We start from the raw sequence: 17,170 nt of genomic DNA, 5'->3' as shown, positions 1-17,170 counted from the left end.
GTTTTGTGGGGTTTTCTGTAAAAAAAAAAAACAGCAACAAAAAACAAAACAAACAAACAAACAAAGAAAAACCTTAAATATAACTGGGCTAAAGTTTCACACAGTACAGCAAGGAACAAGAAATTTACAAAGAAAGGGGCTTACATTTGTATTGCCTTCAATTAACTCATTATAGAAAGAAGTGAATTGACTGGGTAGTGAATGTTGTTGCTTTAATTGGATTATTCTCTAATCCCATAAATAACTGTCTAAGGCAGAATTCTAAAGACATCCAGGTGTCCAGGTGTGTCTGTTAGGCCCTTTTTGCTTCCTAGTCAGAATGTGTCTCCTCAGCCTCTTGTCATGAGCAGAAGTCACCAGTAATTATCTCTGCTTTCCTTGGGAATATTTTAGGGTTTGAGATGGAGTGTGGACCTACTCATCTTAGGTTCTATTCCTAAACCTCCTGGACTCCTTATTCATGTCGCCTCCTGGCCTCCTGGGAAGACTTAGTTCATATAGAAAAGGCACTGGCTTTGATATAACTTCCTGCTATGCGCCAGAAAGGAGTCCAGTTGGTTCTCTTCACCTGCATCTCTACATGAACATCTTTGCACTGGACTGGACTCTACAGGAACCTTGAAACACACCTCTACTTTTTTCTCCATGGTCAGTGAATAGAGTTCCTTCTGTGGTGGATGAACTAGGTTGTCCTAGAGGGGTGTCTCCCATGTATCCGTATCCATGGTAACATTCTAGGTAAGAAGGAAGTATGCTAACCACCACTCACGCACCACAGAAATTTTCAGGATTGTCACAAAGCAGAATGAAGAAAGAAAGTCAATCCTGCACAGCAGAAATCTCTATCTATTGTTAAAATGCCCTCTTGACCTTCTCCCTTTATCCAACTTCCCTTCAAAAAGTCCCCTCCTGTTTTATGGTTTATATTCTTTACCCAGGCAGCTATCCCCATGCAATTACATTATTCAACCTTCAAGTAGTTTGTGTCTTTACATTGTCACTGGGGGTGGAGAACAGAAAAGGGAGGAGTGCATCCTGGGGACACACAATTTCTTCATGTCTTTCCAATCTATCAATGTTTGCTTCCTTCAGTCACACTGAAAATCCATCAAATCTGTTTTCAAACAGGATGGTTTTGCAGTGAAACAGCCATTCCTCCCCCACACTCGGCTCTCCCTCCCCCCCACTTGGCTCTCCCTCCCCCCACAATGTAATCAGGATTTCTAAGACTGCTCGATTTTAAACAAGGATCCTGGGCAGATCTGAGGAGACAAACCTTCTGCCATTGGTGTATAGTTTATGGGTTTGCTAAAGCATCTCCTGGCTTTCACGGGGATGAAAGCCAGCCTTGCATACTTGTGCGTGCAGTGAAGGGTTAAAAAGCACTGGAGAGACGCAAGGCATGTGTTAATTCCTGCTGCAGCAGCAGTATGCATCGCTTCCACTTTGACCTCATAGTTAATCTGCGTGATAGTTGATCACGCAAAGATTCTCGTGATTTTTATGTCTTTTAACACACACACACACACACACACACACACACACACACACACACACACACACACACACACACACAGCCCTGCCCTCTCTAAAAGAAAAATAAAAGCAAAGCAAATAAATAAACCTACAAGGATGGAACTGGAGGAGTATGTGTGAGTGTGAGGGACATGAGAGTGTGTATCAGGGTCCCTGCTTTCTCACTGCCCCCTTATTTTTCTCTGAGTGTCTTTCCCTGTACCCTCCCCCTACCTCAATTATATTATTCCCCCAGACTTGGAAGCTGCTCCCTGAGCTGACGCTCTGATGGTATCTGCAAGCGTGTGTGCTGATCTTATTTCTGCCCTCTGAATATTAATTCCTGAAGCTGGTAGCAATATATCTCCCCAGTGACGGGACCTACTAGAGGCAGGTGGGGGGAGCCACCACCAGATCATAAGCATAATAATAATACAAAGGGGAGGGATTCTTCTGCAACCAAGAGGCAAGAAGCAGTGGGGGGGGGGGAAGCGATGAGTTCGCCAAATATATGGAGCACAGGAAGCTCAGTCTACTGCACTCCAGTATTTTCACAGAAAATGACGGTGTGGATCCTGCTCCTGCTAACGCTCTGCCCAGGGTAAGATGTGCCGTTTTCAGCTTCATTTTGTTCCGGAGAGGTGGGGGAAGGGTGAGGATGTGGCACTACGGAGACCACCCAGATTTAAGACACTCTTCTAGGATTTGGGGCTTTGTAAATTAGGGGGATGTGAATGTGTGGGGAGAGTAAGGGAGGGGGGGAAGAGGAAGGTCACTTTCGTTTATTTATTAATTTATCGCTTTGCTTTGTTTTGTTTTAGAGTGGGAAAGCTAATGTATTAAAGACTTTGTGTTTGAGGAGTAGCACGTTGATATTACTGCAAAATGATGTCTAGGTGGGCTGTGCTGATACATGCTGGCATTTGAGGCCATGTTGGAGGAGGCGTTTGGGGTGGGGGTCTAGAGGAGAAAACTGCAAATGAGGTCCTGGCGTACACCCGGGAGATACACGTTTGGGGGAGGGGTTCTGTTCTGAAACATCAAAGTATTGCTTGCTCCTGCACTTTGGCATTCTTAAGATCAGTTTTCTATCCAGCCCCACTGACCTAGCAGCAGGCTCCGCGACACACAAGCACAGTTCAGCACCAGGGACAGCAGTTCCGCTTACAGCCAAATGGAAAGAGGCTTGGCTAACCCATAGGACATCCCTAAATTCACACAGGACATCCATATAGTGCAGACAACAGAGCCATGGAGCACTAATGACATCCGAGGACCCTACTCTGATTATTCCTACCTCCTCCTTGAGATGGGAGGGGGGCTCTGGGACATGGGCTAAGGACCCTAGTTGATAAATGCATGGAGGAATATAAGTCTGGAAAGAGTTGGCCTTGCTGCAGTATTGAAAACTATGCAGAACCAAGGGAATGTGATGCCAACATTGTGAAGTATGCATTAATGCCCTAGAGCCTTGATTCACTGAACAGAAAAGATGGGAGGGGAGTATGGATTCCCCAAAACCCTGAGCAGGTGTGTGATCTGAAGTGCTTTCACCTACATTTTCTGAACTTCCTTGCACCACAAGTATCAGAGGAATATTCCTCCAACTATAGTTTACCATTGATCTACCCACCTACACATCCACAATGCCCCCCCCCCCCCCCCCCGCAACACACCTCAGGATTTCCAGCATGGGCCAAGTGCAGGTTAGAGATCCACTATTTACAGTACTTGAACTCTCCTGTATTGTCATTTTGAAATAAAACTCTATATTTAGGGTAGTCCTACACCCTTTTAAGAAAAGAGAAAAAAAAGTAGCTACAGAATATATCAAGCCATTGCCCTAAGATTTTTGTGGGAGTTGACACTCTTATGTAGTAGTCGTAACAAAGTGAGATAAGAAGGATGGAGGTGAAACTGTTATTTGATTTTATTAAAATTAATGAGTTAACTTCTCTGATGCTTCATTTTTTAGGGCAGGTAATGGAAGATGCAGATTTCTGATAAAGAAGAGACTCAGGCTAAACAAGGAGCGAAAGCCTCTCTTGGAGTGTCTAAGCAAAGAGAGGACCTACTTAATTTTTCCAGCATTTTTCTCACTTTCCTCCTGCACTATAAAAATAGAGTGCATTTCCCTTAAGAATATCAAATTAAGTATATTTCTTAGAAGAGGAGAGGTCCTTTTACTGGAAATGGTTTATGGACAAATATATTTTAGTGGAATCCTGGAAAAAACATTTTCCTATTCTAAATTTGCAGGCAGGTTGTTCTGTCTAATGTTGTGTGTGGCTCTTAATTTGTTTCAGAAATTAGACAGTTGATGGTGGTTTTTGGATAGAAAATATCATTCTCATATCCCTACCTTTTATGAAACCTGTGCATTAAAATCTACACAAGACAGAGGGAAATAGGTCTTTCCTTCCTATTCACCTTCCATCCATCTTAATAAACAATTTTGTAACTAAATAGATAAGGACATTCTTAGGTATTTCATCCTAATGGTCTTACTTTAACAAAACAAAAAAAAATCTGTAATTTTATAGTTACTCATAACAGTGGCTATTTCTCAGTTACAATTTCGTAGCCATTCCAAGACAGACTTTCCACAGTTTAACTACAAACAGCTATAGTGAAAGGGAGAATATCTAAGATGTCTTACTTTTTTTGTAACCGTACCACTTTTTCTTTTCCAATATATAAAACATAACATTTAGAAATACATTTTACTTTTCAATTCTTGGCAGAGTATTTTAAATAGCTCTAAATAATGGTAGCCACATGCCATGCGAGCTCTCCCATAGGGGGATTTCAGATTTCCTCAGTGATGACAGAAACAAGGCATTGCAGGTCAGTGCAAAGAATGAGATCAGAGTTTCAGTTTGCTGCAATCCCATAAAAAAGCCAGTTGCATGGCTGAATCGGGATGGATAGAAATCGAGGCTTTGCTCTGAAGCTGCTCCTAAAGAAGGACCATAAGTAACTGGAAAAATGTGGGATCCTAGGAGACAATCTAAAGAAGGCTCTGGGGGTAAATAGTGGCAGTAGAACCACCTGAAAAGTTTAAGGGACATTTTAAAAACATTTAATTGACTTTTTCATTTATATAACTCCAAAGAATATGTTTTCCTCCTCATTAAATTGACTAAATTCATTAGTTTGTATTCACCTAAGGAGGAATAGAAGCATTGGAGTCAAGATATAAATAGCTAATATCTCTTCTTATATGTGAAATCATTAATTTCTAAAACTCAAAATTACCTACACTGTCATCTTGTATAGAGTGCTGTCATTAGCTTCGCCTGAAGAACGTGCTAAAATGGAGATTCCTGGACCATACTTTGGAAGATTCTGAACCATTATGTCTGGGGTGTAGCCCAGGAGTATTCATTTTCAACAAGTACTTTGGACCGCCATTGAAGAAAAGTGGTATATGCCTCACTAATCTCCAAAATTTATTTGCCACCATATTCAATGTTTACAAGTGCTTGGATTATTGCCACTTTTTCCATCAGCTGAGCACAATGAGTCAATTTCACCTCAGAATTTTTTGTTTGTATATAAGTCATTGAGTATATTATACAAACCATAAAGGGTCAGAAATAGCTATAAAATTTTTAGTAAACCCACCTCATGTATTAAAAAAACATTGGTTGAAAAATAGAGACTTCTCTCATTAAAGATATTTATGCATGTGTATGTAATTGAATTTTCAAACTCTATACACTCTGTTAGGTCCCTTTAGTCCTAACACACTCCATATACAAATATTCATACACTTAGGTTTTAAGACAAATTTCCTACTTTTATAAACTTTTTTGATGTAACTACATTTCATCTCAGAGTAGAAACACCGTAAGAAGAAGAAAGAAATGGAGATAAGACAGAAAATTATTTAGAGTAAACAGGAGTAAATGCTAGAAATAAAGATGGTTTATTTTTTCTTAGAACAAAATTAGATTTTATAGTACACTTTGAGTGATAAAGAACTAATTTTAAAGGATAGATTGAGCAGGGGTGAATTTGTTTAAATTTGTGATAATCTAACCCTTACTTGAAGTGCTAGAACTTAATTTTAAAAAGACACTGAGTTACAATTTTGTAAATGTTTTCTATTGCTTGAACGGAAATACTTCAGGTGACTTTTCTTATGAGCTGCTAAAGCTTTTTATCCTCTAACTAGTTTTTCAGTTTTTAACTTTTAACATGCATGTAGGGGAATACTGTGACTCTTCCCTATAACCCTGTTCACTTACAGCATTAATCTCTACAGACAAGCTAGTTATTCCCTGCCTTTCCTAATGTTCCACTTGGTTTCATTTAGAAAAAAATGTTTCCTCAGCAAATTTAATTGCTTAGTTGTAGACATAATATTGCAAATAATCTACACGGAGGCAAACATCTACCTGAAAAAAAAAAACACAAAGAAAAAAAAAGTGTCACCAAGTACTTCCAAAATCCAGCCGCCCGCTACCCTGTAGACAAAACATCTAGATCATAGGCAGGGATTTAAAACTTGGCTTTTAATTTAAATAGTTAGTTACATAAATAAATAGCTGCTTGATATGCTAGACTCCGTTTAGAAGAGCTAAGAGCTAATCTACTCAAAACATTGAATTACAGAATATTTAATGTTTGAAGCCTCTGTTGTACATATCTTAAAAATGTGCTTCATGCAAGGATTTCTGCTCAAGTTCAAATGAAGTTAGGACTAACTTTATAGACTTTATCTTTGCTGTAAATATTACATTACTAAGGTTGTGGCTATTTCTCAGTTACAATTTCCTAGCCATTTCAAGACAGACTTTCCACAGTTTAACTACAAATAGCTATAGTGAAAGGGAGGCTTTGCCATCCCATAATATGCCTCTTTAGCATAAGGAATATTTTAGGCTGATTATTTTTAATAAATAGCAGACCCAGGAGAAGCTCTGAAAGCCAGTAGAAGTTACCCTTTGGGGAAGAGCCATTTACATTTATATGGGAAATCTCCATTTGTGAGAGTGTCTCCTTCCCTAGTACCTGGAAGAGAAGAAGGACTAAATCTGTAGGAAATCTTATCAATTGAGAAGGTAGGAATTTAGACCTTCAAAATAACCATGCCCCCAGTTTACTGTGCTTTGCTAGGTAACCTCCTATATCTGCCTGCCCCCTAAAATAATCTTTTGTCTTTAGCTGGAGATGATATGTAAGGTGACAGATTGGGCATTCCAGGGACCTACTCATTTTTCCTGGGTACCTCCCATCCATACAGGACGTTATACATGTTACCAAAATTCTGTTTATCCCATCTTTTTATTACAGCCAAGAACCTAGAGAGTTAGAAAGAAAATTATTTTTTCCTCCCCTGCATGTTTCTCCGAAGTACTTCTGCTAAATTTACAGATCACAGAAAACTGGTTAAAAGTTATAATTAGCACAGTTCCGAAATTGTTTGACCACCATGGGTGTCAGCACAATTTATGTGCTTAAATTTCAGTATTTCAATTGGAATGAGCATTCCAGATATGATAACCTATTCAGACAGATATAAAGAGAAGAATTCAATCCTCTACTACTAGGTTATATCTATGTGATATCTTCAAAGTTAGTGTGGGTAATGAAGACATTTTTCTCTACTCTCCTAGGTTTTCAGCTGGTCTAATAATTAAATCTACATGAGACAGATTAAGAAGAGAAAATAACCAAATTTAATGACATATGTACCCATGACAACCCCACATGCCTGAGCGGGTCAAAGACCCCACATACATGAGAGCTTCAGAGACAGAAAGGGAAAATGTGGTATATATGATATTCTGAACTAAGGATGAGATAAGGCCCCTTGGGGCTTCAGAGCGTCATTTTCAGACAACAAGAAAAGTAGATGTTCAGTAACTGATCGTTTGCCCTGCTCTATGATAGATCACAAAAGCTTATCTCTGGTAATTTATTATGGGAAAGGCTTCTAATTCAAATTTTTCTAGGTATCTGGGGAAAGGGAAGGAGCAGAAATTTCTGTTGAGCCCAGAGGGTCTCAGTTTCCTTTAGGTCAAAGTAATCCACATACCACAGAAGCACATTTTGGGGTGATTTGTTCTGAATACCTACATCAGAAAGTAAATAGTCACAACATAATGTCAATTTCAGATATTCAAAGCTACTCATGTCATGCACACAGACACACTGAACCAAAATTTTACATATAAATATTAATATAGAATATATATTTTAATTAATACATATAAATAATATATTTAACATATGAAATATTTTAATGAATTAATATATGATTAATATCTATTATATATACTTAATTTTTGCTAACATCTGTGAAGTAGTTATTGTCAACCACATTTAACAAATTAGGAAATCAAGATTATAGAGAGATTAAATGACCTGCTTAAAAGCAACAGATAGTTAGAAGTATAGAACATTTATTTTATAAAGTAATAAAGTGGTAAAGTAGTATGTTCGTGGATAGAGATAGAAGTAGATGCCTAATGATAAAGACATATACACATGTAAGTATATGTGTGTGCCTGTGTGTGCCTGTGTGTGTGCCTGTGTGTGCCCGTGTGTGCCTGTGTGTGTGCCTGTGTGTGCCCGTGTGTGTGCCTGTGTGTGTGCCTGTGTGTGCCTGTGTGTGTGCCTGTGTGTGTGCCTGTGTGTGTCTGTGTGTGTGTTCCTGTGTGTGTGCCTGTGTGTGTGCCTGTGCGTGCCTGTGTGTGTGTGTGCCTGTGCGTGCCTGTGTGTGTGTGTGCCTGTGTGTGTGTGTGTGTGTGTGTGTGTGTGTGTGTATCCCATCCTAGGCATCCAGTTCCCCGTCCCTAGTGGGTGCCTTCCAGAAATCAGGGAGCTGCTCTCACTCCAGTCAGCAGCACTAATGGGGTCCCCTAAAAAATTATCAGCAAGGTCACTGTGAGTCCCTCCCCTGAACTATCAACAGTGCTGATCTCCTTCCTGTGGGCCCTACCACTCCTCAAACAGACTTCTCACCGTCTTATCCAGACCCCTTCCTTCTCCAGCAGGGCCTCAGAAGGCCTACCGCCTCTTTGCTTTACCTCTTGGCCCACAGCCACTCTACCTCAGTGTGTTCTTCTCTAAATATGACTTTTTTGTATAAGTAAAAGATGATTTGGAGTCACTATATGTATTTTTCCCAAGTGATCATGAGAATGGTTTATATTTTAGATTTGTCACTAATTATTTTCTATACTTTTTGACCAGTTTTACCCTATCAATACTCTTTTCTCACAAAAGTATTTAACTAGTCTAGACTATCTATATTTATCAGCATTAATTTTTATTATTTTATTCTATCTTCAGACAGTAGAATTCAGAACAGATACCTTACTTCCAATGAGCCCACTGAAGAAATTAAAATAATCTATATAGTAGCATGTTTTGAGATCCTCAGTCTCCATCAAGTATACCATTCTTACATTTATCTTCTTATTTTTATTGAAAGCTCTAAGCAGAAATGCTTAGGAATAATCCACTCTTTGTTTTTTTAATAAGTTTAAAAATATGTTAAGTGGCATTATTTAGATCCAAAATCAATATTATACTTAGAAAATACATTTTCTTAATGGTTAAGTCTGTGTATATAAAGCATAGTTTAATCTGCAATTCAGTCATTTAGCTTCTGCATGTCACCCCATTTTCAAAGAGATCTTGCCCCTCCCTTGAGTAAATTTAAGGATAATTTGTTGCAGTTTTCCTACAAAAAATCCTTTGAAAAGTGAAAGACAAAATCAAGGCAACTATACTGAATATTAAAATAGGAATAATATTACTACTTTAATATCTGGATATTTGTACCTTTGATACGTAGATATTTAAGGTTAATGTTTTTAATCACCTCAATTATACATGCAACTGCTTTGATAACTTTGGCATGTGATAACTTAATATCAAGCTTAATTTCTAGAGGAATAAGAAGATATAATTTCTAGAAACTGGGGCTTTATTTTTTCTGAGAATGTTTACATGCATGTTCTTATTCTCTCTATAGCCTCTGAGTTAGATAACGAATATGATGGCTATAAAAACTGAGATTCAAAGAGCCTAGGGGACTTGTCCACAGTTCCTTGAATAGTATCTGTAAAGCAGATTTTAGCCTCCCCAGCTTCATTTTAGTCTATATGCCATATCACACAAGTATAGTCAGCCCTTTTCTTTCTAAACGTAAGGAAATAGTTGGATTGTCTTGAGATATAAAAGGCCTCTTCAGTTTACATTAGTGGAATGTTATTTGCTATGCATGTTTTTATTATTCCAGAAAATAAATATCCTTTAAGAGGAAATAGAAAGTTCTTAAAGTTACACATTAGGGTAAAATAAAATTTAACTTCAAATCATATTAATTTGTATACTTTTATGATATGGGTACAAAATATGGTAATAATTCTATATCATTATGAAACTCATTGTATAACTCTACAGATAAAGTGCTATGTAAATGCTAAATAAGTAGTGCTGATATTACACTCTCCACCCATTCATAAAGAAAACTGTATGAATCCCAAATAACATAGTAAGAAAAACAAGGAAGTCTTTTAAAGCAAAGTTCTCTGTAATTACTGAAACCCTGCCACAAACTCAAGTTTAGTTGTACAACCAAAATGTGCTTAGTTAGACAAATACATACTGAGTTCTGTAATTTATTTGGATGTATTTAAATAAAATAGCTGAAACAAACTGAATATAACTTGCCAATGTAGTCTTGGTAGAAAAATAAGTGCCTGACTTATTTATGTTATATTTGGAAGGTTATCAGCCCTTTTTTATAAATTGCTTTTGAGGTACATTTGAAATACAGTGAGGAGAACTACTCTAGATACAAAATGTAGTTATGTTCAGTGTTTCAGCTAGGTCTGTGCTAGGAACTGGATGTATAATTATGAGGCAGCAGAAGCCATGATTTCTGCCATCATGGAGTTTGAATCTCAGGAGATAGCAATGATCAAAGAGGTGTACAAATAATTATTAAATTTTAACTCAGGGAAATACCACATGAGAAAGTCACATGGTGCTATAACAGCTCTCTAGCATAGTGAAAGCAAAGGACAGAGAAACAGAGATCCACAATCCTGCTGAATCTGATCTACAATCATCTAATTGGTTGATTTTTAATAGTCCATCACTTTTCTTGGTCATAATAGTTTTTGCTAAATTTGTTAGCTTCAACTGAAGAGATTTTCACTTGAAAATGAATGGTATTTTGAAGAAGTAGAAAAGTGATGTAATTTTTTAAGGTTCTGAAAGCTACTTTTTCTTTAGTATTTTAAACATCATCTACATAATAAACAAAGACCATATTAAAAACATTTAAATAAAGCAATATGGCTATATATGACACTACTTGAACATAGGCCAAATTTACAAATCAATGCCAGCTGATGGATTTTTGCTCCATTTACTTCCGATCTTATAGCTATTCAAGTTACATGCATAAAAATGATCTATTCCCCCCCCACACACACACACTTCATTACCTGCAATTGATTCACCTTCTCTGAGTCATTGTCAATCTAAGTAGTCAAACAGTAAAGCAGTGGGGAACACAACACAGACATACCAACCACCTTGCCCTTTTTATGAAGATGGTGCCAAAGCTAAGAAGGAAGCCCCTTCCTCTCCTAAGCTGCAGCCAAAGCAAAGGCCTTGAAGACGAAGAAAGCAGTGCTGAAAGGCATCTGCAGCCACGCCAAAAGGATCTGCGCGTCACCCACCTTCTGATGGCCAAAGACACTAAGGCTCCCAGAGCAGCCCAAATATCCTCAGAAGAGTGCACCCAGGAGAAACAAGCTTGACCACTATGCCACCATCAAACTCCCCCTGAAGTAGATAGAAGACAACAATACACTTGTGTTCATTGTGGATGTCAAGACCAACAAGCACCAGGTCAAACATGCTGCGAAGAAGGTCTATGACATTGATGTGGCAAGGTCAACACCCTGATCAGGCCTGATGGAGAGAAGAAGGCATATGTTTGACTGGCTCCTGGCTATGATGCTTTGGAGGTTGCCAACAAAATTGAGATCATCTAAACTGAGTCCAGCTGCCTAATTCTAAATATAAAAATTTTTAACAGAAAACAAAAACAAAAACACATAACCACATTAAATATACATACCAGTTGTGAGCTTCAATTAATTTCAGAAATATTAGGGCTTGAAAACTTAGATGTAATAGGATAAAGAAACATAGTGAACATTTTGAAGCTTTTTAAAATTAAGTACAAAATACACTGCATACGGCTATTAAAATACATACAGAACAAGATTTTAGTGCCTCAGTAACTTCAGTATTGATACATTATAATCTTTGGTAGGAGTATAGATCATAGTAATTATCTCTATATATGAAAGCCTAAGCAACCTCCGACCGGCAGCTATGATGCTCACTGACCACCAGGGGGCAGATGCTCAATGCACAGGCATGGAAACATGGAACAGACTGATGAATCTTCGAGGGAAGGGAGAAGGAGGGAGGGCAGGAAGAGATTAACCAAAGATCTTGTATGCATACTAGAGGCCCGGTGTGCAATGGTGGGGTCCCTTGGCCTGGCCTGTGGGATCAGGCCGAAACCAGCAGTCCGACATCCCTCAAGGGGTCCTGGATTGCGAGAGGGCACAGGCCAGGCCAAGGGACCCCACCGGTGCATGAATCTGGGCTCCGGGCCTCTAGTATACTAATAAATTGCCAGCTAATTTTTTAAAATAGATTTAACTTTTTTTTTTCAGTATCCCCCTTCATCATTTTATTCAATTAGAATAAGCAAGGGATCATTTAGTTCCTTTCAAATAATCTGCATTCTAAAAGCAAGGTGTCCTGTCCTTATGCACACACATGCAAATCTGTCACCTTTCGATGTTTCATTAAAAGCTCTAGAGTCTTTGGATTTTAGTCATTATTGTGGGGCTAAAGTTTTATCTATTAGGTTTTGGGTTTTATTTTATTATATTTTATTTTATTATGACTTGAAGAAGTACTTTATGGATTTTACTTTAAAATCCATGGCAGATATCTACAGTGAAAATATTTTTCCCGTTTTGGAGTTGATTATTTATTTATTTACTAGAAAGGAAAATTTGTCGTTTTTTTTTAAATTATGGTGAGTTTTTTTTTCTGTATTCTCTAAGAAATTTTCCCTCCCCTAAGTATGCAAAGATATTATCATATTTTTTGGAAGCAATGTAGTTATAGATTTTTCATGTAGCTCTATGGTCCATCTCAAATTATTATTTTTATATAATACATGTTAGAAGTTGATATTCATTCCTCCCCATGCATTTATCCAATTGTTCCAGCCCCATTTTTTTAAATGGTTTTACTTTTTCTATTGACATTCCACAGTAACTTTGCCAAAATGTTATTAGCATATATGTCTAGATCTCTTTCTGGAATCCGTATTCCATTTTATTGATCTACTTGTCTATGCTTATATAACTTTGATCATTGTAGCTTTATAGTAACTTTGATCATTGTAGCTTTATAGTAAATCTTAAAATCAGGTAAGAAACATGCAACATATTCATGTGTTTTTTTAAGACCAATTTGTCTATTTTAAATCTTTTATATCCTTATATGTTTTAGAAAATTTGCCAATTTATATCAGAACAAAACATCTTTGTTGAAATGGTATTGAATAAACAGATCAGTTTAGAAAGTATAAAAATTTTTGACAATTTTAAGTCTTTCAGTCTATAAACATAATTTATCTCTCCATTTGTTTTTATATTTTTTCATTTTTCTCACTAACTTACTGTATATTTCAGTGTCAAAATTTTGCACATTTTTCTCAAGTTTATTCTTAAGTATCTTATGTGTTTTATTCTATTTTAATATTTATTTTCCAAATGATTATCTTTATTATACAGAAAAGCAATTTATTTTGTATGTTAATGCATATCCTGTGGTATTAGTTCTAGTAATTAATTCTAATAGTTTTTGTAGAGTCTGTGATTTTTATATATAACTAGAGGCCTGGTGCACAGATTCATGCACAGGTTGGATCCCTCCGCCAGGCCAGGGGGAGGGACCGCTCAGGAGGTTGGCTGTGGGAGCACACTTACCACCAGTTGGCAGCTCCTGCACTGAGCATCTTCCCCCTGGTGGACACTGGGCATCATAGCTACAAGCCGGTCATCCAGTTGTCCAGTCTTAACGGTTACTTAGGCTTTTATACATATAGATAGTGTCATCTGCAAATAAAGACAATTTCACTTCAGAATGACTTCTAAAAACATAAATATGGTCATGTTATATTGTTGTATTAAAGCTTTGAAATAACTCCCATTTCTTCTTAATATCCAATTGTCTTATCTAGAGTTGTAGGCAATATGACCATATATTTATTGTGCAAAAATGGAGAACTTTTTTAGTGAAAGAGGGCATCATTATGAATAATTATGTCAGAACCACAGTTGCCAACTGGAACTTTCCCAGGCAAACTGGGCATATGATCACTCAATATGGTCCTTCATGATCTGATCCCTGACATCCTCTCCAGCATCAGGTCCTGCCCTCTCTCAGACACAAGTCAACTGTCACCTCACTGTATTTCATTAGATTCCTATAAATATCAGCATTATTTTCCAAACTTCTTTCCAGCTACCCTAAGAGCTTCTAACCCTTCTCCCATTTTGTTTTAAACTTTTTAGTCTTTAATACAGAATTTTTATCTGAGAGATGCTTTAGGATCTGTGAGATTTTTATTACAAATCTTTTCCGTTTGTGGTTACAAAGGAGAGAACACAGTAAGTTAAACTAAGCTAATATTTTTGAGAGCATGAAAAATATTCAACAGGAAAGGTGACTCTAAATAGATTAAATTTTTTTTCCACTCATATCATACGTCACTTGACAAAAAATCCTTTATATAATAAGATTAACAGGAAATAAAGTCAGCTCGGTGCCATAAAACCAAGGATACCTTGGCACTCAAATACTGCTAGAAACATCCATCACAGTGACTGGGTTTTTCCAGGTACCATTGTGGGCAATAGGCCCTGAACAGAATTTCCAAGGTCCATGCCAGGAGTTCCTTTTTGTAGACCTGTTGCCATTTGTATTTTTGCAGATCAATTTCCCTGATGACTGAGCATCAAAATAAACTCAGCAGAGAATCACAGGGGGAAGGAAAGATTTCCTCATTCAATTTTATTCTCCTTGACTTCAGACTTTAAGTATAATCTCTCAAACATATTTTTAATTGATGCTTAAATATCAATTAAATTGATCAGAAAATTGCAGATGAACATAAAGCAGAAAACTGGAGATAGAGAGGTTGCACACTCTGATTTAGGTGATCTAAATAGTGACCTGTTTAATTCCTATTTATTTTGTGAATCACATTTGGTTTAATTTGCATCCACTATGTTCCTAGAACTATACCTGATACAGAAAAGAGCATTGAACAAGGCAAAAATAGTCCTTGTTTCTGTGGAATTTGTAATCTAGAATAAAGACATGCTTTTAAAAAACATACACTATATTATATTAATACTAGAGGCCTGATGTACGAAATTCATGCAAGAGTAGGCCTTCCTTCCCCCGGCTGCCGGCACTGGCCTCCCTCCAGCACCCGGGACCTGGGCTTCCCTCACAGCCCCGGCTTCATCCGGAGGGATGTCAGGTCTAATTAGCATAATATGCTTTTATTATTATAGATAGTAAAATATTTTATATATCGTAACCATACTTTTACTTATCAGCAGGGTTCTACCTTTAGATTGATTTGTTTCACTTATTATCTCTGATTTAAGTAAGTTGTGTAATCAGATACACATTTTATATTCAACCATTTTTAACCCACAAATTTATGTCATTCTGTCCTTTTCCCCTATTACATGGGCTAACATGGGGTATCATTTGACTCTTGTTGAGTTATGTTAAATGTGGAATAAAAAATCAATGCAAAGTGGACAAATTTCTTTCTTTATGCTTCTGGCCTTCTTGCCATAAATAGTTATGAAGTTCCTAATACTTGTTTTGCACTGTACTGGAGATAAAACAGTGAGAAAAACAGACATCTTCTTCATCCTTAACCTTGCAGTTTGAAGACAGGCAGACAGTAAACAAACTTCTAAATATGATCAATGCTGAGGAAATCACCAAAAAAGTGGGGTGTCATGGAGAAAAATCAATAAAAATGTACTTTAGAGAGATGATCAAGAAAGACTCTTGAATAATGGATAAGAAGTTGAGATTATAAGGAGATGAAAAACTGAGCCAGGAAAAACTGAAGGGAAGAACTGTCATCATTGGGAACAGTAGGCTGCCAGGACCCGGGAAGGAGTAAAGGCTGGTTTGATTAAGGAGCTAGAAGATGTCCCAGACGGCTGGCTGGAAGACAAGGATTGAGAATGAAGAAGTCAGGATACAGGGTTTGGGGGACAAAAAGCTGCTTCCTATTGCACAGCCTTGCAGCCATAGTGAAGAATTTGAATTATATTCCAGTAAGGGATTTGAATCATGAGAAATACTTCAGTTTCCATTTAAAGAAGAAGTGTGCCTTTATAATCTGGGAAATGGTGAGGGTTGCAATTTACCTATCTATATTCAATTGCTTGGTAATTAACTTAATGGTTGAGTTTAAACTTCCTTAGATTTATATATAGTATTACATATATATGGTTTTATATAGTTATATATGATTTTATACATAGTTTTACACACACACACACACACACACACATATAGTCACAAAATTTTATCAGGATCAAGAATTAGTTATTTGAAGCATAGTAATTATTTTATGCAATTGTTATGAAATTATTGCACTACATGTAACTAATGTATTTAAACTAGTATATTTTTATGAACATAAATACTTTGCATCTCTGAAATGGCAAAGAAGGTTCCTAAATTCCAAATTAATCAATATGATTTGGGACCAATTGTTTGAATGACTGATTTTAAAATTTTACCAAATTCTCAGAGAATTAACAAAAGCACACTTATTTCTTGTCCACAGCGCATATGTTGTTGGAGTTAATTTGTGTACAGCAGAACCAGAGAGGGTAATATCCCATATAAGCCTGAAAAAGACACAAAAATCTATGTTCCAAATTGAAAAGAAACCACAATACCATTTTCTTTCTCACCAGGAGATTTTTAAATTTTTAGACTCAATTACCTCATACTTTAGTATCAGGGAATTTCATCAAAATCTCATGTCAAAGACTATTTTAAAATTCAGTGATTCACTTTACAACATGATAGCTTTGTTTTTCTTTATTTATTTATTAAATATACTTTTATTGATTTCAAAGAGGAAGGGAGAGAGATAGAAACATCAATGAAGAGAAAATCATGGATTGGCTGCCTCCTGCACTCCCACTGTGGGGATCGAGCCCACAACCAGGCATGTATGTGCCCTGACTGTGAATCGAACCATGACCTCCTGGTTCATAGATCAACACTCACCCACGAGCCACACTGACTGGGCTTTTATTTTTAAGTTTGTATAGAGCAAGACTGACCTTTATTGGTGTACAGTTTTGTGAATTTTAACACACATATAAATTCTTGTAGTTCAGTATCCCAAGTCAAGATACTAAACAGCTCTAGCACCCCTCCCCACAAATAGTTTCCTCTGCCACCTGTTTGTAGTCACACTCTCTCCCACACTTCTGGCAACAACTGGTGTGTTATTTCTCACTGTAGT

The 17,170-nt window shown here is 37.1% G+C and overlaps 1 protein-coding gene across 3 annotated transcripts in view; it reads left to right on the top strand.

The window, feature by feature from the left end:
* The first annotated feature begins 1,541 nt into the window (after positions 1-1,541).
* The window catches only part of GABRG2 (gamma-aminobutyric acid type A receptor subunit gamma2), an 89,195-nt gene continuing 73,566 nt past the window's right edge, over positions 1,542-17,170 (top strand). For 2 of the 3 annotated variants that reach the window (XM_080673784.1, XM_080673783.1), the window contains exon 1: positions 1,544-2,116. In XM_080673784.1, the coding sequence (XP_080529910.1) occupies positions 2,010-2,116 (107 nt within the window). In that variant the 5' untranslated portion in view covers positions 1,544-2,009. Of the gene's footprint in view, positions 2,117-17,170 lie in introns of all 3 variants that reach the window. The other variant, XM_080673782.1, reaches the window with a different exon arrangement.

This window comes from Plecotus auritus (genome assembly GCF_963455305.1).
Source record: "Plecotus auritus genome assembly, chromosome: 6".
Classification (NCBI taxonomy): Eukaryota; Metazoa; Chordata; class Mammalia; order Chiroptera; family Vespertilionidae; genus Plecotus; species Plecotus auritus.
The sequence above is the reverse complement of the archived record's forward strand: the minus strand, read 5'-3'. Positions and strand labels throughout refer to the sequence as shown.